At 38.2% G+C, this 26,139-nt stretch overlaps 1 protein-coding gene across 6 annotated transcripts in view; it reads right to left on the bottom strand.

Annotated features, from left to right (window-relative positions):
• RAD51C (RAD51 paralog C) overlaps nucleotides 1-26,139 on the bottom strand; it is a 57,364-nt gene that overhangs the window by 6,275 nt on the left and 24,950 nt on the right. For 2 of the 6 annotated variants that reach the window (XM_025440764.3, XM_025440761.3), the window contains 4 exons: nucleotides 25,271-25,337; nucleotides 24,162-24,222; nucleotides 15,937-15,997; nucleotides 14,340-14,555 (listed from right to left, as the gene is read on the bottom strand). In XM_025440764.3, coding sequence (XP_025296549.1) covers nucleotides 14,439-14,555; nucleotides 15,937-15,997; nucleotides 24,162-24,222; nucleotides 25,271-25,337 — 306 coding nt within the window. In that variant the 3' untranslated portion in view covers nucleotides 14,340-14,438. Of the gene's footprint in view, nucleotides 1-5,542; nucleotides 5,627-6,605; nucleotides 8,678-12,593; nucleotides 13,819-14,339; nucleotides 14,556-15,936; nucleotides 15,998-24,161; nucleotides 24,223-25,270; nucleotides 25,338-26,139 lie in introns of those variants that run through there. The other 4 variants (XR_003133800.3, XM_049114150.1, XM_025440762.3 and 1 more) reach the window with 4 other exon arrangements.

The following is a 26,139-nucleotide window of genomic DNA, read 5'->3' as shown; positions in this document are numbered from 1 at the left end:
CCATTAACTTCCATTGAGACCGGACATTTGCATTGATATGGCTGAAACTAAAGTAACTGGGATCCAATTTATCAACAGGTTGATAATTGATGTACATGGAATCAGATAAGAGTTCACTATGACTCAAATATTTAATAGCATCAAACTGAGATAGCCTGATGCAATCATTTTTAAAATAAGGATCAGGTATCAAGACCAATCTCACAAGGACCCTCAACCCTTTGAACAGGGCTTGGGTAGTTATGTAAAAGCTTGCTCCATTTCGACCCTCCCTTTTCTACCATATTGTATTTACCAAGCCACCTTTTGATTGACACATTTTTAAGAATATTCCCCCATGCCATATTTTCTCAACTTAGAGTTTCCAACCTCAGCATTATTGATGTTTTGGGCCAAATAATTCTTTGTTGGAAGACTATAATGTATATTTTATGATGTTTAGCAGCATACCTGACCTTTACCCACCAAATGCCAATGGCACCTATCCCTACAGTTGTGATGACCAGAATATCTCCACACTGCCAAATGTCCCCTGGGAGACAAAAATCATCCCACCTCGAGTACCACTTCATTAATATAATTAAGAGCAAGAAGTTAGACTTCTTTTGAATTTCTGATAGGCTATTTCCCAATGGTATGACCTTGAGCAAGTTATAATTTACAATGTACATTCCTTTTTTTGGTTACCCAGCAGCTATACCACTTTCCTAGCAGTATCTCACTCTCTTTGAGGGAGTTATCTCTCCTCCATTTTATGTAATTTGGATAGTATTCCTGGCCTCCTCTTACATAAACCAAAGATAATTCTAGTGATTTCTCCCAGATTCTATCACATTCTGGGGTCAGACACTGATCTAAGGTCAACAGAATACTCTCTCCCCAGACTTTGAATGTTGAGCAAGAAGTATAGATAGGGGATGCCTGGGTGGCTTAGCGGTTGGGCGCCTGCCTTCAGCTCAGGTTGAGATCCCAGGATCTGGAATCGAGTTCCGCATCGAGCTCCCTGTGAGAAACCTGCTTCTCCCTCTGCCTGTCTGCCTCTCTCTCTTCTGTGTCTCTCATAGATAAATAAATCTTTTTTAAAAAGAGAGAGCGATAAGAAGAAGGGTGATAGTTCATTCATCAGTGGGTTCCTACCATGAGACCAATCTCATGGTCCTTGTTGTCTAGTGCTCTGAAATTAACTAGGTCATGCATTTCTGAGCTGGTTTCTTCTGCCTTCCTATCATTTCTGTAAGTTTTTTTTATGTCTTTCCAATAAGTTCTTTTGCCTTAAATTTCCAGTAAGTTTCCATTATTTACAATTGAAGAATCCTAATAGATGCAACTTATCTGAGGATAAAAATACCTACCCTTAACAAAGTTACTGAATGGGCTATTTTACAATAATACATGTAAAGTACTTAGCATAGTCCCTGACGTGTGGCAATCAGACAATAAATGTTAGCTACTATTAGTAAGAGTCTTGAAGATTTCATAGTTTAATTCTGAGAGCAAAGTTATTTCTCTAAATTGTAAATTCTTAGAGTCTTAGTGGGACTTGCTGACACTTGAGTGTATAGAATTAATTATAGAATTAATAATTTGGCAGCAGATAAGACATGTAGTCATTATGAGAGTAAGTCTTGAGAAAGATTCCAATATTAAGAAAAGTGAAATACAGAACAAGCTGGTGGTTTCCAGAGGGGAGGTGGGTGATGGATGGGTGAAATAGGTGATGGGGATTAAGGAGTGCACTTGTCTGATGAGCACTGGATGATATATGCAATTGTTGAATCACCATATTATATATATGAAAGTAATATAACACTGTATATTAACTATACTAGAATTAAAATGAAATTTTAAAAATTTAAAGATTTTGTTTATTTGCTAGAGAGAGAGCAAGCACAAATGGGGAGAGGGGTGAAGGGAGAGGAACAGTCAGACACCCCACTGAGCACAGAGCCACTGTGGGTCTTGATCCCAGGACCCCAAGATTATGACCTAAGCCAAAGTTAGAAGCTTAACTAACTGAGCTACCCAGGCCCCCTAAAATGAGATGAAATTTTTTAAAAAGAGAAATGAAGTAGAAAAAAGAAAACCAGTTTGGGGATTGAAATAGCATTGTTGTTTTTTTCTAAGATTTTTTTTTTCAGTAACCTCTACACCCAGTGTGAGGCTCAAACTTACAACCCTGAGATCAAGAGTCGAATGCTCCACTGACTGAGTCGCCAGGCGCCCAGGGTTGGTTTTATATTCGTTAAATATTTGATAGAATTATGACATTGTTCACAGAAGATGGACTGCAAGGGTTTGGAGCATGGGTGATTAAGACTTGATTTGGGACACAAAAAAGGATTAACATGACAACTGAAATAAGAAACTAAGGTAATTCTTCCAAGGCTGGAGAGAAAGTGGACATCTTAAGGTATTCTTTCATTATAAACAGAAGCCAATTGGTGCTGATTTAACAAAGAAACCATTTATGGGAAAGAATAAAGTAGGAGAAATAGAGTCACTTCAACTATCTTATCCAGTCATTGCTGCTGAAATAAATATATTTCAATCACTTTTCTCCAGTCCTGGGTCTTCCACTCAAGTTTCAAGTGTAGGGGCAGGAGCATCATTGACTCTGCCTGAGCTCCTGGCCTACCCCTCACTAATGAGGGGGCAAGACACCAGAAATTACAGTCCCACTAAGACTTTATAAATTAAAGAATGGGAAACACAACTTACAAAAGGAAAACAGGGAGCTATTAAGAAGAGGACATGTGGGGCAGCCCAGGTGGCTCAGCGGTTTAGCGCCGCCTTCAGCCCAGGGCATGAACCTGGAGACTCGGGATCGACTCCCATGTCGGGCTCCCTGCATGGAGCCTGCTTCTCCCTCTGCCTGTGTCTCTGCCTCTCTTTCTCTCTGTGTCTCTCATGAATAAATAAATAAATATTTTTTAAAAAGAAAAAAGGAGATATGTGCTTGCTTCAGCAGCACATATATTAAGAAGGGGACATGTATGTTGATTATCAAAAAACACCCTATGCATGTACATTAAAGGGGTCTCCAATTCAGGCAAAAGAGCAAGATGGTCTTATATCAAAGTTCCCAAGGGGACAGAGTTTCAAAGTGCCAAATGTTGCTTCAAGGATGAGAATTCTAAGGGGAAGAGGCCTGCAACTCCATCAATTTTATTGAACTTTATGGGGCGCCTGCATGGCTGGATCAGTTAAGCATCTGCCTTCAGCTCAGGTCATGATCCCAGGGTCCTGCCTCTCCCCCTGCTTGTGCTTGCTTTCTATCTCTCCCTCTCAAATAACTAAAAACCTTAACATTTTTTTATTGAACTTTGGAGAATACAATTTTGGTAGAATAGTGAACAAGCAAATATAAAAGCCAAGTTAGAAAAAGAAAGGAATGATGAGAGGTCCAGTTTTTAGTAAGTTCATAAAGTGCTTCTTCCTCCATAGTATCAGTGTACTTTATCTAAATTGAGCAACTCAAGGCAGCCTTGAAAGCATAGCCAAGGGAACCTGGGTGGCTCAGCAGTTGGGCATCTGCCTTCAGCTCAAGGCATGATCCGGGATCTGGGATTGAATCCCACATCGGGCTCCTTGCAGAAAGCCTGCTTCTCCCTCTGCCTGTGTCTCTGCCTCTCTTTCTCTATGTCTCTCATGAATGAATAAATGAAAGAAAGAAAGAAAAGAAAGAAAGAAAGAAAGAAAGAAAGAAAGAAAGAAAGAAAGAAAGAAAGGAAAAAGAAAAGAAAAGAAGAAAAGAAAAGAAAGAAAAGAAAAGAAAAAAGAAAAGAAAAGAAAAGAAAAGAAAAGAAAAGAAAAAAAGAAAAGAAAAGAAAGAAAAGGAAAAAGAAAAAGACCGGCCAAATCTGTAAATGTTGGACTTCCATTTTCATTAAATATTTGAAAGCCAATTGGCTGCCCAAATAAACAAAATCTTAAAAAAAAAAAAAAAAAAGCTAGTGCAAATATTACTTTAAAAAAATTAATTGGGGCAGCTGGAGTGGCTCAGCAGTTTAGTGACACTTTCAGCCCAGGGCCTGATCTTGGAGATCCAGGATCGAGTTCCATGTCAGGCTCCCTCCATGGAGCCTGCTTCTCCATCTCTCTGTGTCTCTGCCTTTCTCTCTCTCTCTCTCTCTCTCTCTCTGTGTCTCTCATGAATAAATAAAATCTTTAAAAAATAAATAAATAAAATTTAAAAAATAAAAAATTAATTGAAAAACAGGGGTGCCTGGGTGACTCAGTCGGTTAAGCATCTGCCTTCAGCTCAGGTCATGATCCCAGGGTTCTGGGATGGAGCCCCAGGAGCCCCACATTGGGTTCCCTGCTAAGCGTAGAGTCGTCAGCTCCTTCCTCTCCTTCTGCCCCTCCCCCCTCACTTGTGTTTTCTCTCGTTTGCTCTCTCTCAAATAAATGAATAAAATCTTTTTTAAAAATGCAATCAGAAAATTTTTTTAAAATTTTTTAAAAAGATTATTTATTCATGAGAGACACAGAGAGAGAGGCAGAGACACAGGCAGAGGGAGAAGCAGGCTCCATGCAGGGAGCCCAACATGGGACTCGATCCCGGGTCTCCATGATCATGCCCTGGACTGAAGGCAGAGCTTAAACCGCTGAGCCACCCGGGCTACCCAGAAAAAAAAAAATAAAAAAGACCAGAAAAATGTTTTTTCTCTTGAAAAACTGGTATACTTACCATTAGACCAAAAGTAACATAACCAATTATGCCTTCCTCCTCACCTTGGTTTATATGACTTTTTAAAAATAAAAACACAAATTTTTTAAATTTATTTGAGAGAGAAAACTGAGGGACAAAGCATGAGCAGAGGGGGGGAAGCAGACAGAGAAGGAGAAGCTGACTTCCAACTGAGCAGGAAGGCCAATGTGGGTCTCAATCCCAGGACCCTGAGATCATGACCTAAGCTGAAGTCAGATGCTTAGCCAACTGTGCCTGCCAGGTGCCCCGGTTTATATGACTTCTTTTTTTTCTTTAAAGATTTTATTTATTTATTCATGAGAGACACACAGACACAAAGGCAGAGATACAAGCAGAGGGAGAAGCAGGCTCCCTGCAAGGAGCCTGAGGCGGAACTCGATCCCAGACCCCAGGATCATGCCCTGAGCCAAAGGCAACGTTCAACCGCTGAGCCACCCAAGCATCCCTACATGACCTCTTAACATGAATTCTATATGCTGCTTTGCTTTTGTCTTTTTTTAAGATTTTATTTATTTACTCATGAGGGACAGAGACAGAGAGAGGCAAAGACACAGAGGGAAAAGCAGGCTCCATGCAGGGAGCCAGACATGGGACTCCATCCCAGGTCTCTAGGATCACTCCCTGGGCTGAAGGCGGCGCTAAACCGCTGAGCCACCCCGGCTGCCCTGCTTTGGTCTTTTATCTGTATTAATCTTTAAATTTTGAAATAGGTAAAACATGTTTTCATGAATTCTCAAGCCGGTCTGAGAACCCAACTTTTATGTTCTCATAAAACAGGCTACACATAAAATTATTCTCAGAGTAATGGTGTATTTAAAAATTCACACTTACTGCACATAAGGAAAGCCAAATGGGTAGTGAGATTCAAATGGATAGTTGAAGCACAGAAAGGCCAATGTCAATGATGAACTAAATCTGAAAACAGACAAAGGATTAACTGTGGTTGAATATACACGGAATCTTGTCAACATGTTTTATGCCAAAATCAGTTCTGAGGGAGCAAAATGTTCTGTAAATTTTTAACAGTAACAGTAAATTTAGGCACTGACGTTAACTAAAAATACATATTATGAACAGCCAGCCTCTCTTCTGTAACTCAATGGTTTTTTTAAAAGCAATAGAACATTTCGACATTATGTCTCAAAACTGAAATGTAATGTATTGGAATAAAACCACTAGTATTATTGATTTTGAAAATTAAAAAATGTAAATGTCACTTTTCCACATTTTTTAGTATTGCTCATTTAAACTGAATATTTAATAATGCCTTTACAGTAAGAGAAACCACAAAATATCCAACAGTGAATTTAGCAATCATTTAGTCCTATATTGTTTTATAAATAAGAAAAGGTCATGGGAAAATAAGGGTGCCAAAATTGACATGGCTTACTAATGTCTCAGCTGAAATTAGAATGCAGGTCTTCTGGCTCTAGTCGTATGTTTTTTCTACCACATTATAAGGTGATAACTAGATGTAAACTTTTTACTAGGAACATTATTAACAACATCAAAAAAAGTTTAGAAAATAAAAATAGCGGATATAAGAAATGAAAGTAAATTTATTAGGGTTAAAATTTAAGCTAGTAGGAATAGTTAGAAAATATTTCAAAGTCAAATCAACTGTCCCAAACTTGATAAGCAATAAAAGTCAATAAAAGTTTCAGAAACCAAACTGTTGCTCATATGAATTTATAAGCAAAATAATATTGGAAACAACCCAAAATGAGGGGCACCTGGGTGGCTCAGTTGAGCATCCAACTCTTAATTTCGGCTCAGGTCATGGAATTGAACTCAGTGGAGTATGCTTCTCTTCCTCTGCCCCTCCCCTTGCGTGCCCTCTTTCTCTCTCTTTTTCAAATAAAAAAAAAAAAAAAAACCACCAAAACGCCAAATGTTCAAGAAGTTAAACATTTTAAGTGAATTTTTTAAATGTGGAATATACTTGTAATAGAATACTGTTCAGCCATAAAAAATGAAGTTCTTATACATGCTACACCATGGATGAACCTTGAAAGCATGCTAAGTAAAATAAACCAGGCACAAAAGGAAAAATATTGCATGATTCCACTTATATAAAATACATACAGTAGGCAATTTCATAGAGAGTAGATCAGAGATTACCAGGAGCTTGTGGGGGGAGCAATGCACAGAATGGAAAATTTTGCTTCAAGTGTACAGAATTTGTTTGGGTGATGAAAGTTTTAGAAACTGGTGATAAATATACAACACTGTGCATGTAGTTAATGCCACTGAATCGCACACTTAAAAAAGGTTAAAATAGCAAATTTTATATATATTTTATCACAATTTTAAAAAGTTAAAAAAATATTTTGGGGCACCTGGCTGGCTCAGTCAGCAGAGCACATGTCTCAGGGACATGAGTTCAAGCCTCACATTGGGCATAGGGCTTATTTTTTATTTATTCTTTTATTTTTATTTTTTTAAGATTTTATTTATTTATTCATAGAGATGCAGAGAGAGAGAGAGAGAGAGAGAGAGAGGCAGAGACACAGGCAGAGGGAGCAGGCTCCATGCAGAGAGCCTGACATGGGACTAGATCCAGGGTCTCCAGATCACGCCCTGGGCTGCAGGCGGCGCTAAACTGCTGCACCACCGGGGCTGCCCAGGGCTTATTTTAAAAAAAAATAATAATAGCAATAAAAAAGTCAAACAAAAATTTCAATACCACTATTAAGTTATATTCTTAAATAGGGATGCCTGGGTGGCTCAGCGGTTGAGTGCCTGCCTTCAGCACAGGGCATGATCCTGGAATCCCAGATCAAATCCCACATCGGGCTCCCTGCATGGAGCCTGTTTCTCTCTCTCTCTGCCTATGTCTCTGCTCCTCTCTCTCTCTCTGTGTCTCTCATGAATAAATAAATAAAAATTAATAAAAATTAAAATTAAAATTAAAAAATAAAAAATAAAAATAAATAAAAAATCCTCAGAAACATTAACCTATGCATGACAAGTTGTATTCTTATCTGACCTTTGGAGAAACAGAATTTATTCTAAATCTTATTTGAAACATTCATTCAACAAGTAGTTATTAAATGTTTGTATGTTAGGCTTTAGATGGATAGATGGATAGAAGGAATGAATATAGACAGACCAGCCTATCCCATCTACCTTACAGAAGGATCAAATTAAATAATGTAAAAGTGTTTGAAAATCATAAGGCATTATATACTTTGTTACATATCCCCCCCCCCCAAATTCAAGCTAAAGTTATAATGCTCTGGGAGGAAAAATACTTTTAAAAAGGGTAAATTGTTTGTAAAACCAGGAGAGAATTAGTTAATAAAGACTACCCATGTGTTTGAAAAATTATAGATTTATGCATTAAAGATAGTGGTGGAATTATCTCTAAGGTTTCCTCTAGCAATAAAAATCTATAATCATTGCTTTGAAGTATTAAGCTTCTATCCTGAAAAATAAAACAAAAAAACAAATTCCTGAGTTAAGTTGTCGGAGCTTTTAATTCTATACCTTATTATATTTTATACCTTTAATAACTTTTTTGAAATCAAACTTTCTTTTTAAGATTTTATTTATTTATTCATGAGAGACACAGAGAGAAAGAGAGGCAGAGACACAGGCAGAGGGAGAAGCAGGCTCCACGCATGGAGCCTGAAATGGGACTTGATCCCAGATCTTCAGCATCACGCCCTGGGCTGAAGGCGGTGCTACACCGCTGAGCCACGCGGGCTGCTCTCAAACTTTATTTTCCAAGTGCATTAATGTGGAAAAGGCTTCCCAAAGCAGAGCAATTCTGAATTGCTAGTTTTTGTTTACTCTTCCCAAAATGAGGGGTGCCTGGTTGGTTCAGTCGGTTAAGCATCCGCCTTAGGCTCAAGTCATGATCCCAGGGTCCTGGGTCCTGGGATCGAGCCCCACATCAGGCTCTCTGCTGGGTTGAGAGCCTGCTTCTCCCTCTTCCTCTGCTTGTTGCTCCCCTTGCTTGTGCTGTCAAATGAATAAAAAAATTTTTTTTAAGATTTTATTTATTCACAAGAGACTCAGAGACACAGGCAGAAGGAGAAGCAGGCTCCTCACAGGGAGCCAGATGCTGGTACTCGATCCGGGGACTCCAGGACCTCGCCCTGAGTGGAAGGCAGATGTTCAACTGCTGAGCTACCTAGGTGTCCCAAGAATGAGTAGTTTTTTTTTTTAATTTTTTTTATTTATTTATGATAGTCACAGAGAGAGAGAGAGAGAGAGAGGCAGAGACACAGGCAGAGGGAGAAGCAGGCTCCATGCACCGGGAGCCCGACGTGGGATTCGATCCCGGGTTTCCAGGATCGCGCCCTGGGCCAAAGGCAGGCGCCAAACCGCTGCGCCACCCAGGGATCCCGAGTAGTTTTTAAAGTAGACTATTAATGGCCTGTGCCTGTGTTGTACTAATTGTGGCCAGGGCATTGCAAAACATGGAATTGATATAATATGGTGGAAATAAATGGTTTTTTTGTGTGTGCAAATACATCTATGTGTATAAATGAATTACCAGAAAGGATGATAGCAGTGGCATGAAAAGGAGTAAAAGCCAATATACATCTTTTGGATTTACCACACTGCCCAACCACAAAATGAAAAATGGATGCAATCATTGGTTAACCAGGAGGTGAGGCCTTTAACTGACTTACTGGTTGTAGTAGGTGGCAAATGTATAAATCCTGTAATGATGGATATTCCATCACAGTGTAAGTTAAAACAGAAGAGACTGGGGAAAAATTTATACTTACATACATTTTATAATTAAGAAAGAATAATAGTCCTTGAAAAATAAAACTTTCAAAAAACTAAGGAACTATCATTTCTTTTTGTATCTTTTACCCTTTCACTCTCATAAATGGGAATGACCATCTATGAATACGGTTAAAAATGGCAACATGTCTGTCCCAGTGCTTTCCAAACTTTAATGTGTATATTTATCACCTAAGGATCATTATTTCTTAAATCATGTTACCATATAAATTGAAGGGGCTGAATTAGGGCTCCCCCAAAACATTTACAACCTAATTCTGGAATTTGTGAATGTTAATTTACACGCCAAAGGCACTTTGCAGATATGAATAAGGGCCTTGAGATAGAAATATTATCCTGGGTTATCTGAGCCCTAAGTGTAATCACAAGAGTCCTATAAAAGGAAGGTAGGAGACAGTTGGAAAATGGCAATTGAAAAAAACTGGAGAGAGAGATTGGAAGATGCTACACTGCTGTCTCTGAAGATGGGCTATGAGCCAAAGAATGCAGGCAGCCTCTAGAAGCTAGAAAAGGCCAGAAAATGGATTTTCCCTGCACTCTCCAAAAGGAATACAGGCTTGCTGACACCTTGTTTTTAGCCCTACAAAACTGATTTCAGACTCCAGAAATGTAAGATAATAAGTCTGTATTCTTTTAAGCTGCTAAATCTGTGGTAATTTTTTACAGCAATACAAATCATAATTTGAATTTCCTTAAAAAAAGAATTTGTATGCTTATTAGCAGCATTGTTTATAACACTAAAAATACAGTAATAACTAAAACTCCAAAAAAGTTTAAAATTATGCACAACCATTAAAAACTATCACAGAAAAATTATATGGAGCACAAGAGGATACAGTAGGCTCTTTAAACAGGTAACCATATAATTTTGAAATTTTTTATGTATTTTATTTTCTATGTTTTTTTATTTTTTTAAAGATTTTATTTATTCATGAGAGACAGAGAGAGAAGCAGAGACATGGGCAGAGGGAGAAGCAGGCCCATGCAGGGAGCCCGACGTGGGACTTGATCCCAGGTCTCCAGGATCACACCCTGGGCTGAAGGTGGGGCTAAACCGCTGAGCCACCGGGGCTGCCCTGCTGTTATTTTAAATTTCCATATTTCTACAAACTGAATTCTTTCTAAAATTCATGTTGAAGCCCTAAACTCCAGTGTGTTTATATTTGGAGATAAAGTTTTTGGAGGGTAAATAATGCTAAATGAGGTAATAAAGGTGAAGTCCTAATCTGATAGGACTGGTGGCTTTGTAAGATGAAGAAAGATATATCTCTTCATGCATGTTCAAGGAAGGGCCTTGTGAGCACTCAGTTAAGTAGGTAGCTGTCTACAAATTTCACCAGAACTACACCATGCAGGCACACTGATCTTTGACTTCTAGTCTCTAATACTGTGAGAAAATTCTGTTAAGTTTATGGTATTTTGTTATTCCAGGCCAAGCAGATGAAGATTTAAGTGTATATTATAACTAGGAAAATAATTATCTTTTTAGCAATAGCAACAATTTTGAAAGGCTATTTTACATAAAGTTTATCTAAAGAGTTGCAAACAAAAAGAAATACACTTGGGACGTCTTGTGGCTCAGCAGTTGAGCATCTTCCTTCAGCTCGGCATGATCCTGGAGTCCTGGGATTGAGTCCCACATCAGGCTCCCTGCATGGAGCCTGCCTCTGTGTCTCTCATGAATAAATAAATAAAATCTTAAAAAAAAAAAAAAAAGAAATACACTTAGCTTTATCTATATTCCAGGTCCTATAGTTCTTTAAAGTATACTGTTATGATGCTTTTATAAGATTCCTACAGTTCTGATGCCTAGTAACACTGATATTTATCACTTATAACCCCCTCACTCTCTTGATCTTATGATTTGAGCAGAGAAAATACAAAATGGTTAATTTTTTTATGACTGCATTAATAAAAATATATGCCTAAGGACCTCAAAAATAATTACAATCAACCATCCTAGTCATTTAAAATTAGTCTCATATAATTGGATGGCCATATGCCTCATTTGCCTGGGATGGTCCTGATTTACATCCACTGTCGTGGTGTTAATTGTTAGCAGTGTCTACTTTTACTCTCAAAAAAGTCCTGGCGGGATCCCTGGGTGGCGCAGCGGTTTAGCACCTGCCTTTGGCCCAGGGCACGATCCTGGAGACCCGCGATCGAATCCTACGTCGGGCTCCCCGTGCATGGAGCCTGCTTCTCCCTCTGCCTATGTCTCTGCCTCTCTCTCTCTCTGTGTGACTATCATAAATAAATTAAAAAAAAAAAAAAAGTCCTGGCAATGGGCAGCCCCGGTGGCTCAGTGGTTTAGTGCCACCTTCAGCCCAGGGTGTGATCCTGGAGACCTGGGACCAAGTCCCACGTCGGGCTCCCTGCATGGAGCCTGCTTCTCCCTCTGCCTGTGTCTCTGCCTCTCTCTCTCTCTGTGGGTCTCTCACGAATGAATAAATAAAATCTTAAAAAAAAAAAAAAAGTCCTGGCAAACTATGGTTATTCTATATATAACCAATTACAGAATAATTTTTTAAAGTTCTTTTTAAAGATTTTATTTATTTATTCGTGAGAGACCACAGAGAGAGGAAGAGGCAGAGACACAGGCAGAGGGAGAAGCAGGCTCCATGCAGGGAGCCCGACGTGGGACTTGGTCCCAGGTCTCTAGGATCACACCCTGGGCTGAAGGCAGATGCTCAACCACTAAGCCACCCAGGTGTTTCTAAAGATTTCATTTATTTGAGATAGAGTAAGAGAGAGCAAGCATGAGCTTGGTGGTGGTGGGGGGAGGGTGTACAGAGAGAGAGAGAGAGGGAGAACCAGACTCCCTGCTGAGCAGAGAACCGGATGCAGGGCTCCATCCCAGGATCCCGGGATCATAACCTAAGCCAAAGGTAAATGCTTAACTGACCTGACTGAGCACCCAGGTGCCCAAGAATAATTGTATTTTTAAAATTTCATAAATTTAGTGTTCCATCTGGGACAGGAAATAACCAATTGTCACTAATATCTGGAGAATATGGTTGTCACAGTATATAACATTCAATTATTTAAATACTGGAAACCAAAGTAAATTTTGTGAATGAATTGAGAAGTACTAAGAAGAATCAGGTGCCAAAACATGTTTAGATGATTTTAAAAGCACTCAAGAATTCAAAATTTTAATTTATTCAAACAGTGTTAAGATTATTCAAAAGAAAATGTCAATACATCTAGAATTCTAGAATGGATCACACCATGTTTCAAAAATGTTGAAATAAATGTCAGTTTATCAACTTGACTATTCTGGAAGATGAATGTTCTAGACAATTTCCAGATAGGGTAACAGTTCCAAAGTCCTTCCTTTAAAGTAACATAAAAATTAAACAAATAACTTTGATTTTTAGACTGGAGTCACTAAAATCAGATTGGTCGGGCAGCCTCAGTGGCTCAGCGGTTTAGCGTTGCCTTCAGCCCAGGGCGTGATCCTGGAGACCCGGGATCGGGTCCCTGCGTCAGACTCCCTGCATGGAGCCTGCTTCTCCCTCTGCCTCTGTCTGTCTCTCATGAGTAAATAAATAAAATCTTAAAAAAAAAAATCAGATTGGTCATCTAAAATTTGTATCCTACCATTAAAAACGAATACAATATGCTGACTCACGTGCTGGCTTCTCTTTATAATAATAAAAACAAGCCTTTTTCTTTTTTTATAGTTTTATGGTTTTATTAACATAAATATGATGTGCACATAAGCTGTCTATTCATTTTCTTTGCTGTGCAGCCTGGCATTGGGATTGGTGACTGTGATAGCCAGCTGGTCTGCTCTTTCTACAGTGGCTGTGTGATTCTTGGAGATGTTGTGAGCAATCTCTGCACAGTAAGATATGTTGCACATCAGCAGCACTTCATTCCCTGACGTTTTGGACTAGGAACTTCCAAAATGCACTAGGCAGCATGTGTTCTATTCTTTTGCTGCTCCTGTAACCAATGCTGGGCATCAAGATCTGGCCCTTGAATCTTCTGTGCACTCTACTGTCAACGCCTCTGGGTTTCTGCCAGTTGTGCTTAATTTTGACATATTGGCCTGACCAATGCTGGATGAACTTCTTGGTCCTCTTTTTAAGGGTCTTGGCCTTCACCAGAGGTCTGCAGGGAGCCATGATACGAAGGAAGAGACAGCTCAAAAACAGGGCATTTTTAAGAATTATCAAAACTGGGATCCCTGGGTGGCGCAGCGGTTTGGCGCCTGCCTTTAGCCCAGGGCACGATCCTAGAGACCCGGGATCGAATCCCACGTCGGACTCCCGGTGCATGGAGCCTGCTTCTCCCTCTGCCTGTGTCTCTGTCTCTCTCTCTCTCTCTCTGTGTGACTGTCATAAAAAAAAAAAAAAAAGAATTATCAAAACTGGGCAGCCCTGGTGGCAGAGGTTTAGCGCCACCTGCAGCCCAGGGCGTGATCCTGGAGACCTGGGATCGAGTCCCATGTCAGGCTCCCTGCATGAAGCCTGCTTCTCCCTCTGCCCGTGTCTCTGCCTCTCTCACTCTCTCTCTCTGTGTATCTCTCATGAATAAATAAATAAAATCTTTAAAAAAAAAAGAATTATCAAAACTATATTTAAGGAGGAGAACACATCAGGAATGTGAAAATAAATTTTTCTTTTTAGGATTTTCTAGGTAATTAACAGAGAAAAGAGGAAAAAACAGTCCTAATGATAACTTCAGATTGGTGACATGAGATCAGCTTTCCACATTTGCAAAAACACAATACCTGTATCATCTCTGCTGACTGCTACTAAAATGAAAACCAGGCAAAATATAATTGGAGAACTGCTTTAGAAAAATTTAGAAAATTATACTCATTGTTTTTCACACTCACTTCATATGCTCTTGATTCATATAAGCCATACTGTGTGTTTTTATTTCAAAGTAAAGAATCTACTACTTGTATATATTACATCTCACAGAATCAACACATATGTATACTTTAAGACTAGTCTTTGGATTCCTGTTCTTCCTCTGATTCTCGCGACCGTTTCCGGGAATTCAATGAACCTTCTGTTTGCAAAGAACATGCAGTAACAACAACAGCATCTCTAAATCCTTGAGGCTGGAAGATAAAAAAAAATATGTAAGTATGATTTAAGAACATCTAAAATAACAATTGGAAGACACCTGGGGGGCTCACTGGTTGAGTGTCTGCCTTCAGCTCAGGGTATGATACTGGGGTCCTGGGATGGAGTCCTGCATCAGGCTCCTCATAGGGAGCCTGCTTCTCCCTCTGCCTAGGTCTCTGCCTCTCTCTCTCTCTGTGTCTCTCATGAATAAATGAATAAAATCTTTAAAAATAAATAAATAACAATTGGTTTTCCAAATATTTTTAAGTAACTGATAAAAGAGCTACTTTATTTTTGAGACAGAAGTTATTAACTACTGTGAATGAACAGGTTAAACCTCAGAAATAGGTGTCCAAGCCAGCACTGTAACTAGTGTATTTTATATCTAGAGTATCTTGTATCTGTATATTTATTTACTTGTATATTTACTTACACATACACACAGAGAAATAACAGTGCATTATAAAAGTGTACTCTAAAAGAAAATAGTTTTTTAAGATTTTATTTATTTGAGAGAGGGAGAACCTATGCATGCATGGGGGGAGGGGCAATGGCTGGAGAAGCAGGCTCTCCGCCAAGCAGGGATCTCCGGCCCAATGTGGGACTCAAACCCAGGATCATGACTTGAGCCGAACGCAGACACTTAACCAACTGAGCCATGCACATGCCCCAAAAATCTTGACAAACTTTATGGTGGCTCTACTGAAGATGTAAAAAGAGGTAACATGTACTAATTACTTAGGTGCTTTACAACTTTATTTTCACAATTAAATACTCTAAAGCTTTCCCATTAGGATACTTTAAATGCACCTAAGCAGTACAAAGACTAAGTTGATAATTCAGTTTGAGAATCTTTCTATTTCTGTTTTTGTCCTTAAAAAATAAGATGCCAAGACTTATGACTTATGACTCAACACTACTGATAAATATGCATTTTTCAGCCAAAAGAGTGTGTTCTATGATTTTAAATTATAGGGAAATTAACATTTTATGGCAGGATATATTTGGTGGCTATGATAGATCTATAATATCTACAGACTAAAATTACTTAAGAGTAATGTTAGTATTTTTTTCTTGGAAAATCTTTAACAACGTTCACTTTAAAAATTTTTAATATCCTGACATTGCATATGGCATGGAACACACTAGCCTACAAATAAGTATTTCCTCTGTTCTTAAGAATAAATTTCAGTCCAGTTGTGACTAGAATATTCTGTATATATACTATTTTGGGGATAATGTTCTAAGCATCAAAAGCTGTCCTCAAATATGCTTGCTGCCTACAGAAGTTAACAGAAGCAATTTGTAAATACTCTCTTCAGATAATTACTGCCCACCAACACCAAAATCCCACTCTAATCAAATAATACTGACTGTGATTTGAAACAGTACTGTAGATTCCTTCTGGCTTGGTGATTTGTACAATGTTGCCAACCTGCTTAGAGAAAAAAAATAAATATACACAAACACATGATCTTAATTAGTTCAGATGACTGATTTAATAATTTAAATTTATAGTTTTTTTCACTACAATTCTATTGTTTTGTTCCCGAAGGACACAGAAAGCGAAGAAATATCTAAAAGACTCCTTTAATCAATAGCTGTAATGTGTGTGTATAAGTATTACATATAATAACAAAGTTGTTTACATAAGTGGAATTTTATTTTACTTTTTAAAAGATTTTATTTTTATTTTGAGAGAGAGAGCAAGCGCATACAGAGGGAAGGGAGAAGCAGACTCCCAGGTGAGCAGAGAGCCTGATGCAGGGATCAATCCTAGGACCTTGAGAAATTGAAAATGTGAGCCAAAGACAGTTTACTGACTGAGGTATCCAGGCATCCCTACATAAATGGAATTTTAAAGCAGCCAAAAAAACAAACAAAAAATAAAAAATAAATAAAGCAACCTAACTGTCCAATAACCAATTCAAATAAATTTCTATATTATATTTATATTAATATATTAAGTAAGTATATATTAATATATTTTAAGTAAAAGTTACGCTGTATGAGCCCACATTTATGAGTAAACATGTATAGAAAAAATACTACAAGACTACAATCAAGGGATGCCTGGGTGGCTCAGTGGTTGAGTGTCTGCTTTTGGCTTAGGTCGTGATCCTGGAGTTCCGGGATTGAGTCCCACATCAGGCTCCCAGTGGGAAGCCTGCCTCTCCCTCTGCCATGTCATAAAATCTTTAAATTAAACAAACGAAAAGACTACAATTAAAAAGTTAAGTTGTGGGATCCCTGGGTGGCGCAGAGGTTTGGCGCCTGCCTTTGGCCCAGGGCACAATCCTGGAGACGCGGGATCGAATCCCACGTCGGGCTCCCGGTGCATGGAGCCTGCTCCTCCCTCTGCCTGTGTCTCTGCCTCTCTCTCTCTCTCTCTGTGTGACTATCATAAATAAATTAAAAAAAAAAAAGTTAAGTTGTTATTACAAGATAAAGGTTGCTTTTTTGTTTGTTTTTCCAACTTTCTGCAGTAACTGTGTACTTTTTGTGTGTTATGATACAAGTATTAAGACAATTCCTTGGGATATAAATGAAGAACACATACTCATATCATAATCAAGAAGATATATTCTTAAAAATTATTATGTCCAAAAGAATCACTGTCAGATTCTGTCATGACAGAACAAAGTCTGTTTAGGTATATTCTTATTATATAGTCCACAAAGTAATATAAAACTGAAAGCTGAAAGTACTTAGATTTTAAATTCTTTTTTTTTTAATATTTTATTTATTTATTCATGAGAGACACAGAGAGAAAGAGAGAGGCAGAGACACAGGCAGAGGGAGAAGCAGGCTCCATGCAGGGAGCCTGACGTGGGACTCGATCCCGGGTCTCCAGGGTCATATCCTGGGCTGAAGGTGGTGCTAAACCACTGAGCCACCGGGCTTCCCAGATTTAAAATTCTAAACTCTGGGACGCCTAGATGGCCCAGCAGTTGAGCATCTGCCTTTGGCTCAAGGTGTGATCCTGGAGACCCGGGATTGAGTCCCACATCGGAGCCTCCTTCTCCCTCTGCCTGTATCTCTGCCTCTCTCTCTCATGAGTAAATAAATAAAATCTTTAAAAAAATAAAAATAAAATTCTGAGCTCTTATGAACTTTGCTCAAATATTGTAATAATAAATATAAGTGGGACGCCTGGGTGGCTCAGTGATTGGGTGCCTGCCTTTGGCTCAGATCGTTATCCTGGGATCCAGGATTGAGTCCTGCATCGAGCTCCCTGCGAAGAGCCTGCTTCTCCCTCTGCCTATGTCTCTGTTTCTCTATCTCAGTCTGTGTCTTTCATGAATAAATGAATGAATCTTTTAAAAATAAATAAATAAATAAAGCAAAAACTTTTATTAAATTATTAAAACAAATTTTTAATTGAGTAATCTCTATGCCCAATGTGGGGCTTGAACTTCTGACCCCAAGATCAAGAGGCACATACTCTACAGACTGAGCTAGCAAGGTGGCCTAAGCAAAAACGTTTTTTTAAAGATTTTATTTATTTATTTATTTGAGAAAGAAAGCAAGAAAGAGAGAGCAGGAGCGGAGTGATGGGCAGAGGGAGAGGCAGACTCCCCACTGAGCAGGGAGCCCAATGTGGGGCTTGATCCTGGGACTCCAGGATCATGACCTGAGCCAAAGGCAGATGTGACTGAGCCACCCAGATGTGACTGAGCCACTCCAAATTTTTCTTTAATATTTTATTTATTAATATTATCTTATTATTAATATTATCTTATTTGAGAAAGAGAGAGTGGGGAGGAGGGTAGAAGGAGAAGGAGAGAATCTTAAGAAACTCCACACTAAGCACAGAGCCAGACATGGGGCTCAATCTCACAACCCTGAGATTAACCAAGAGTTGGATGCTTCATCAATTGAGCCATTCAGGTGCCTCCTAAACAAAAACTTTTAAACTATCTTTCAAAATAACTTTAAAACTGGGATGCCTGAGTGGCTCAGTGGTTGAGCGTCTGCTTTTGGCTCAGGGTATGATCCTGGAGTCCCAGGATCAAGCCCCATATCAGGCTCCCTGCATGAAGCCTGCTTCTCCCTCTGCCTATGTCTCTGCCTCTCTCTCTCTCTCTCTCTCTCATGAATAAATAAAACCTTTTAAAAAATTACTTTAAAACTGATATAATTTATTCATAATAGGCAAAGATAGAAGCAACCCAAGTGTCTGACAGATGGATCAATAAATTAAATGTAGTTTATAGGGCAGCCCCGGTGGCTTAGTGCCACCTTCAGCCTGGGGTGTGATGCTGGAGACCCAGGATCGAGTCCCACATCGGGCTCCCTGCATGGAGCCTGCTTCTCCATCTGCCTGTGTCTCTGCCTCTCTCTCTCTCTCTCATGAATAAATAAAATCTTTTTTAATAATGTAGTTTATACATATAATGGCATATTAATTAGTCTTGAAAAGGAAAGAAATTCTTGTCACATGTAACAATGAATATTGAAAACTATGCTAAGTGAAAAAAAGGCCAGACACAATAGGACAAATATTGTATCATTCCACTTAAATGAGGTGCCCACGGTAGTGAAATTCATAGACAGAAGGTAGAATACTGTTGCTACAGGCTGGGGGAGGGGAGAATAGGGAGCTCGTGTTACATGGGAACAGTTTCAGTTGGGGAAGATGAAAACGTTCTGGAGATGGATGGTGGTCATGACTGCACAATAATGTGAATGTACTTCATGCCACTAAACTGTACACTTAAACGATTAAACTGATACATTTTATGATATATACAATTTACCACAATTTAATTAAAAAAATAAATTTTTAAGTGGCCCACTACCCAACATGGGGCTTGAACTCACAACCCCAAGATCAAAAGTTGCATAATCTACCAACTGCGCCAGCCAGGTGCCCCACAATTTACCAGTTTTAAAAAACTGATATAACTGCACAAAATGCAGATTCTACCTTAGAGAAAAATCATAAACTCTCAGAGTTAAAAGGGTCATTTATTTACATATAATATTGACTTCCTTTTTTACTGGCTGCTTGGTGTTTAATTTTTACTTGGTTCAAGGCACTTGGTTATAGGCTACCAAGAAGGCTTGAGTGTGGCTTGGATAGTAAACAATTGGTTTCTCTCATCTGTCTTGCTGTTTTGTTTTGTTTTTTAAACATTTTTTTTAAGATTTTATTTATTTATTCATGAGAGACAGAGACAGAGAGGGGGTGGTGGCAGAGGGAGAAGCAGGCTCCATGCAGGGAGCCTGACATGGGACTCGATCCTGGGTCTCCAGGATCAGGCCCTGGGCCGAAGGCAGCGCTAAACCGCTGAGCCACCCGGGCTGCCCCAGTTTTGGGTTTTTTTTAAGATTTTATTTATTTATTTACGAGAGACACACAGAGAGAGGCAGAGACAGGCTCCTTGTGAGGAGCCTGCTACAGGACTCAATCCCAGGACCCCAGGATCATGACCTGAGCCAAGGGCAGACGCTCAACTTATGACCCACCCAGGTGCCCCTGGGTTGATAATTCTAACTTTAATACAAAATATAACAGAAAAATTAGGGTGCCTGGCTGGCTCAGTTGGTAGAGCATGTGACTCTTGACCTCCAAGTTGTAAGCTGCAACCCCAGTTTGGGCACAGAGATTACTTTAAAAAATTAAAAATAAATAAGTAAAAGTTATATATATATATATGCATATATATAAGAAAAACAGAGACATGGTGTATTTTAATATGCCTTATTTAAAAAATCATTTTGATTGAATAAAACAAAAATTAGCTAAACTTATTCTGAAAAATTAGTATCTAAATCACCTCATATTACCATATGTCCAAAAAAGATACAATACATTTGAATTTTCTTTTATCTGACAGAGAGAGAGAAAAAGCAGGAGCAGCAGTAGGCAGAGGGAGAGGGATAAGTAGGCTTCTTGCTGAGCGGAAAGCCCAATGTGGGGCTCAATCCCAGGACTCGGATATCATGACCTGAGCCAAAGGCAGACGCTTAACCAACTGAGCCACCCGGTGTCTCACATCTGAATTTTCTGAGAAAATTATTTAAAAAGTAAATAAGCTTTTAAGAAGCTTTTACATATTTATTAAAAATCCTAAAGTCAAGTGGGCACTAAATATTCAGGGTGAAAAACTTCCTCAAATTCCTAGGTAAAAATAAGATTTTATATTTCATATCTGCATTTCAAGAGATCTTTTTAAACAAATTGAACCAAAGAATCACTTGGCTCATGGCCTCAGCTGAGATGAAGCTTACTAACATATGGCTGAACTACAGTTTGGGTCAGGAAGAAATAAGACAGAAGCACAATTTGTGCTCTAAAGCTGAGCACACATATGAAACACTGTGTGGGGGTGTTGATATATTACTCCATTCTACCACCAGATCTTCTTGGCAAAAAGTGATATAATTTTGAACAATCTCAGTCTCATGTTATCATGAATATGCAAATTGGAGGAAAACCCCACACAATATACAGGACAGAGACAAAAGTACTTATTTGAATAACCGTTGGAGTGTCATTTCATTGTTAGTCAAAAGGTAAAACTCAGGTGTTTCCAGTGAAAGAGGGGGACTGGAACATAAATGGGACACTAAGGTTCAACTCTCAATATAAATTTGGCTACTTAAGGTTTTTAGTTTTCTGCTTAAACTGGAAGTGTTCATTTTTATAACTATTTTCCCAGTGTGAATTTCTATTTTTGTCCTTTCAAGATAAACTAAATTTTAAAATACATACAAGATTTCATGCAACTTTAATGACTTAATAATAACTGGTCTGTCTCTTTTTTTTAAGATGACTGGTTTCAAACAAGAACAAAACTATTTTAATTCTAATAAATGAGGTCAACTTATTTTAATTATAATAAAGTATGCACATTACTTATCATATATCCCCAGCCGGGGGGGGGGGGGGGGGGCGGGGGGCGGGAAACAGTTTGGAGAAAAGGGATTTTATCTAAAAATGAGAATAAGAGCTATACTTTCAGATTTGCTGGCAATCAACACAATACTTTAATTACATTGTAGAAACAGCAGTTTTAGGAAAAGAAACAGACTCTATTATATAGTCAGCTATAAAACGTGGATACTACTACTAATTTCATAGTTATTTGGAAAATAAAATGAAATACTATATATATATATGCACACACACATATATAATGCTTTTTAGCACAATAAAGGACAGTTAATAAATATTCAAAACAATGGTGGTTATTAATTACTCTTAGTTAATCTGTCTGGGCAGCCTTGGTCTTCTCACCTCTATGTACATATAGATCCTTCAGAGTTATTGAAGGGAATTTATGAAATGTATATTAACTGCCCAGTTAAGTACCTAGCATAAGCAAGCAGTCACTAAAATCATAGTCTGGGATATAGAAAAAACTTATGGAACAGATTTCCCCTACATCTATATAATTCAATGTCAGTCTTCAACACCATTCTCCAATTTCTTGGAAAGGATGAGTGAGAAGCTGAAAGTCACAAAATGGCTAACTCTTAAAGAGTAAGCATAATTTTCTGATCTCATGGATACCCAACCAATGCTAACTTCTAGAATTTGACAAAGAAGGCAAACATCTTCTGATGAGTGCATTAAAAGATTAAACAATCTTGCTTTGCTTATATTATTTTTATTTTTTAGATGTATTCTATTAGTGAATATTTAATAGTAGAATAAGAGTAGACGACCACCACTATATACTAGTTCAAGGAGAATTCCTAAAAACATTTGAACAGTGGGATGCACTTTACAGAAAACCTCAATCTGGGGAGCCTGGTTGCTCAGTCAGTTAAACATCTGCCTTCAGCTCAGGTCATGATCCCAGGGCCTGGAATATAGTCCTGCACTGGACTCCCTGCTCAGTGGAGAATTTGCTTTTCCCTCTGTCCCTCCCCGTGCTCATGAGTATATGTACACACACTCTTTTTTGCTCATGCACTCACTCTCTCTCTCAAAAATAAATAAAAAAATATTAAAAAAAAGAAAGAGGGGAACCCTGGGTGGCTCAGTGGTTGGGTGCCTGCCTTGGGCCCAGGGTCTGATCCTGGAGTCCCGAGATCAAGTCCCACATTGGGCTCCCTGCATGGAGCGTGCTTCTCCCTCTGCCTGTGTTTCTGCCTCTGTCTCTCACGAATAAACAAACAAACAAACAAACAAATGATTAAAAAAAAAGAAAAGAAAAGAAAAGAAAGAAAACCTGAATCTGGGAAAGTATAAGCAGTATGTTCAATATGTTCTGGAGAACTGTTGCCAAATATTTACAATAGGGTTTGTTGTTGAGGAAAGAATTCCTTTTGTGATCCAGAATACAATGCCTTATTTACAGAACTGGGGGATAGAAGTCAATTGTAAAGCATTATGTTTTATGGGCGGGGGGGGGGGGGGGGGGGGACGAGGTACCTGAGCTCTTTGGAAATGACATTTTTATTTTTTATTTTATTTATTTATTCATGAGAGACACAGAAAGAGACAGGCAGACTCCATGTAGGAAGCCCAATGTGGGACTTGATCCCGGGTCTCCAAGATCACGCCCTGGGTGTGAAGGCAGGCAGTAAACCACTGAGCCACCCAGGGAACCCCCAGGAAATGACATTTTTATTTTTATTTTTTTGGAAATGACATTTTTAAAAGAGACACAAACCACATGCATTAGTTTCAAAACATGTACGTAAGTGTAATATATTCTGCTATGAACTCAGAGTAAGTAAGACCTAATTTGGTCAGGCATGATTTTTTTTAGTTAGGAAAAGAACAAAGAAATATTGGTAAAGAACTAAGACAGTATCACTGACCAGACCTGATATATATTTAAGCAACCCTTTTTTCCATCTTTGTCCACATGCTTTCTCAATTTCTTCCTTTCATCAACAGTATTTCCAAACCAAGTTCTTTCAATTATACAAATTAACCTCAAAGCACAGGGGGTGGCATAAATCTAACATTTCTAGAAGTGTAGAATAAAAAAACTCCACAGCTTTCATTTGCCTATTTTAAAGAAAATGAAAGCTGGTTTGTTCACTTGCTCAGCAGCTTTAAAAACAAATACAAAGGTTTCATGCTGTCATAGTTTTATTTTAAAGAACAATACTTGTGAAAGGCAGGTAAGTAACTGGGTAACAGAAGTAGGATAGCAAAATACAAAAGAAAACAAAAATAGACACAATTTCATACAAGAAATATATTAAGCAACTAGGAAAAACCATCCTATTTTCCACATAAATTAGTCCAAAAGCTAACCTCAAAAGTTTTCCTTTTGTCCTGATTTTATTCTTTTTTCAATCCTTTCTAGGAACATAGAGTACCTACCTCCTTTTGCAAGGCTAATAAATGGTACTTGATTTCAAAGAGCTATAGAAGGTAGCATTCTTTGGCCACCTACTCATTTCAGGTGCGCCCCATCATTTAAATATTCCAAAGAACTTCCTGTTAGCTCAATGTGCAGTTTAACAACATGTTTCTATATTTTCTCTAGGTTATGAAGGACAAGGCAACAAAAACTCTCATTCATGAGGCACTATAGATGTCATCCACTGTTGTAGATCTAAGAAAATATAACTGTTCAGTGTAATTAACCCAATATTCAGAATTATTAACCTGTTTCTATACTGACCTTTGCTTTTGGTCCCAGTGAAAAATTAGCCGTATTGTAGCAGCATGTCCCCAACTTTCCCCTGGTGGGAACAAGAACAAAACAACTGTAAACTGCCTTACTGACAAGGCTGTAAGTCTCTCAGAATGCCTCTGACCAAAACAGTTTTACTTTACCTAATTTAACACAAGAATATACTTATACTTTTAAAACCCCTGTACACATGGGTAACATCCTGAGATTAATAAATTTTTACCTATCTTTAGAAATAGATCATTATCCTTTGTTTTTGCTTTCAGAAAACTTTATAGTTTGAGTCAACATTTTGTCAATCTTCCATTATCAGAACTACTAACAACATATTTCTGGCTACTGGAAGGAAAGCAAAACTCTGACAAAATATTCTTAAAGAATTTAGTAAAAGAAAAATCTCGAAGGACTGTATCCTAACAAAACCATGACTGAGGTTAGGAAGAGCCATAAGTCTATTCACTGTATGTGAATTTTAATGAATTCACCATTCCTCCTGTCTAAGACTTTCTAAAGGCAAGAGTCATCTTATGAATATTTATATGCTCAGTATCTAACACAATAGTTGCCAAACAGTAAATGCTCAATAAATGTTTATTAAATAACTAAAACAATGAGTCAATATCTAAAGGTATTGTGCTCCACACTAATACTTACTTTTTCTTTATTTTTTAGAAAGCATTTCTTTTTCTTTTAAGATTTTATTTATTCATGAGAGACATAAGCAGAGGGAGAAGCAGGCGCCATGCAGGGAACCTGATGTGGGACCTGATCCCAGGTCTCCAGGATCACACCCTGGGCTGAAGGCGGCACTAAACCGCTGAGCCACCCGGGCTTCCCCACACTGAGACTTATTAGTGAATAAGACTGATACATTCTCTGCTTTTGTGGAGCTGATAGTACTCAATAAGCATCACATGAAAGGGGGAGAAAAAAAATGTGTTAAATTTAAAATGCTTATCTGGGGGCACCTGGTTGGCTCTCAGAAGAACATGTGACCCTTAACCTTGAGGTTGTGAGTTCAAGCCCTATGATGGTTATAGAGATTACTTAAATAAATACAAAACTTTAAAAAAATGCTTATATGATTAATTACCCACCCAATGCAGGAACCAGCAAGGCCTGATTTCTATCAATCTTTGTTGTCATCTGATTTGTTAAAAGTACCTAAAAAAAAGTGAGAAAATTAGGTGAATCTCTCCTCAAAATTATCAAGGAAGTAGTTCTGTAATTTTAGTATTCTGAATACAATTTGAAGAAAAATATATTTCGGTAATGAGAACTTTTCTGATAAATTTTTAAAATTTGCCCATAAAAATTATCTGAAAACATGATTCTATTGAACATAAACATTTTAATAGATAAGAACAATTGTGAAAATGGAAGAATAAAAATATAACAGCTAATACATAAAAGTGTAAAGAGACTACATATAAAAAGTTCATAACTGGGACACCTGGGTGGTTCAGAGGTTGAGCATCTGCCTTCGGCTTAGAGTGTGATCCCAGAGGCCTGGGATCGAGTCACATGTCAGGCTCCCTGCAAGAAGCCTGCTTCTCCCTCTGCCTGTGTCTCTGCCTCTCTGTGTCTCTCATAAATAAATAAATAAAATCTTAAAAAAAAAAGTTCATAACTGGGAGTTATCGGAAAAACCTCACTTTTAAAATTTAAGTTTTGGATAAGCCAATAGAAACCACCAGACCAATAGCAGCAATCTCAGTAGTGGTAATAAACATTTACTGAGTACTTAAAACATGCCAGAAACTATGCTAAGTGCTTTACCTTCATTACCTTATCTAGCCTTCACAACTACTCCATGAATGAGGTATTATTAGTTTTTGATATTATTTCAGTTTAACACACGAGAAATCAGAAGCTTAGAAAGATTGAGTCTAAAAAAAAAAAAAAAAAAAGATTGAGTCTGGCTTTTTTTTTTGTTTTTTGTTTTTTGTTTTGTTATCACTGTTGC

Source organism: Canis lupus, chromosome 9, assembly GCF_003254725.2.
Source record: "Canis lupus dingo isolate Sandy chromosome 9, ASM325472v2, whole genome shotgun sequence".
Lineage (NCBI taxonomy): Eukaryota > Metazoa > Chordata > Mammalia > Carnivora > Canidae > Canis > Canis lupus.
Note: the sequence above shows the minus strand (reverse complement) of the source record. Positions and strands in the feature narration are given on the sequence as shown.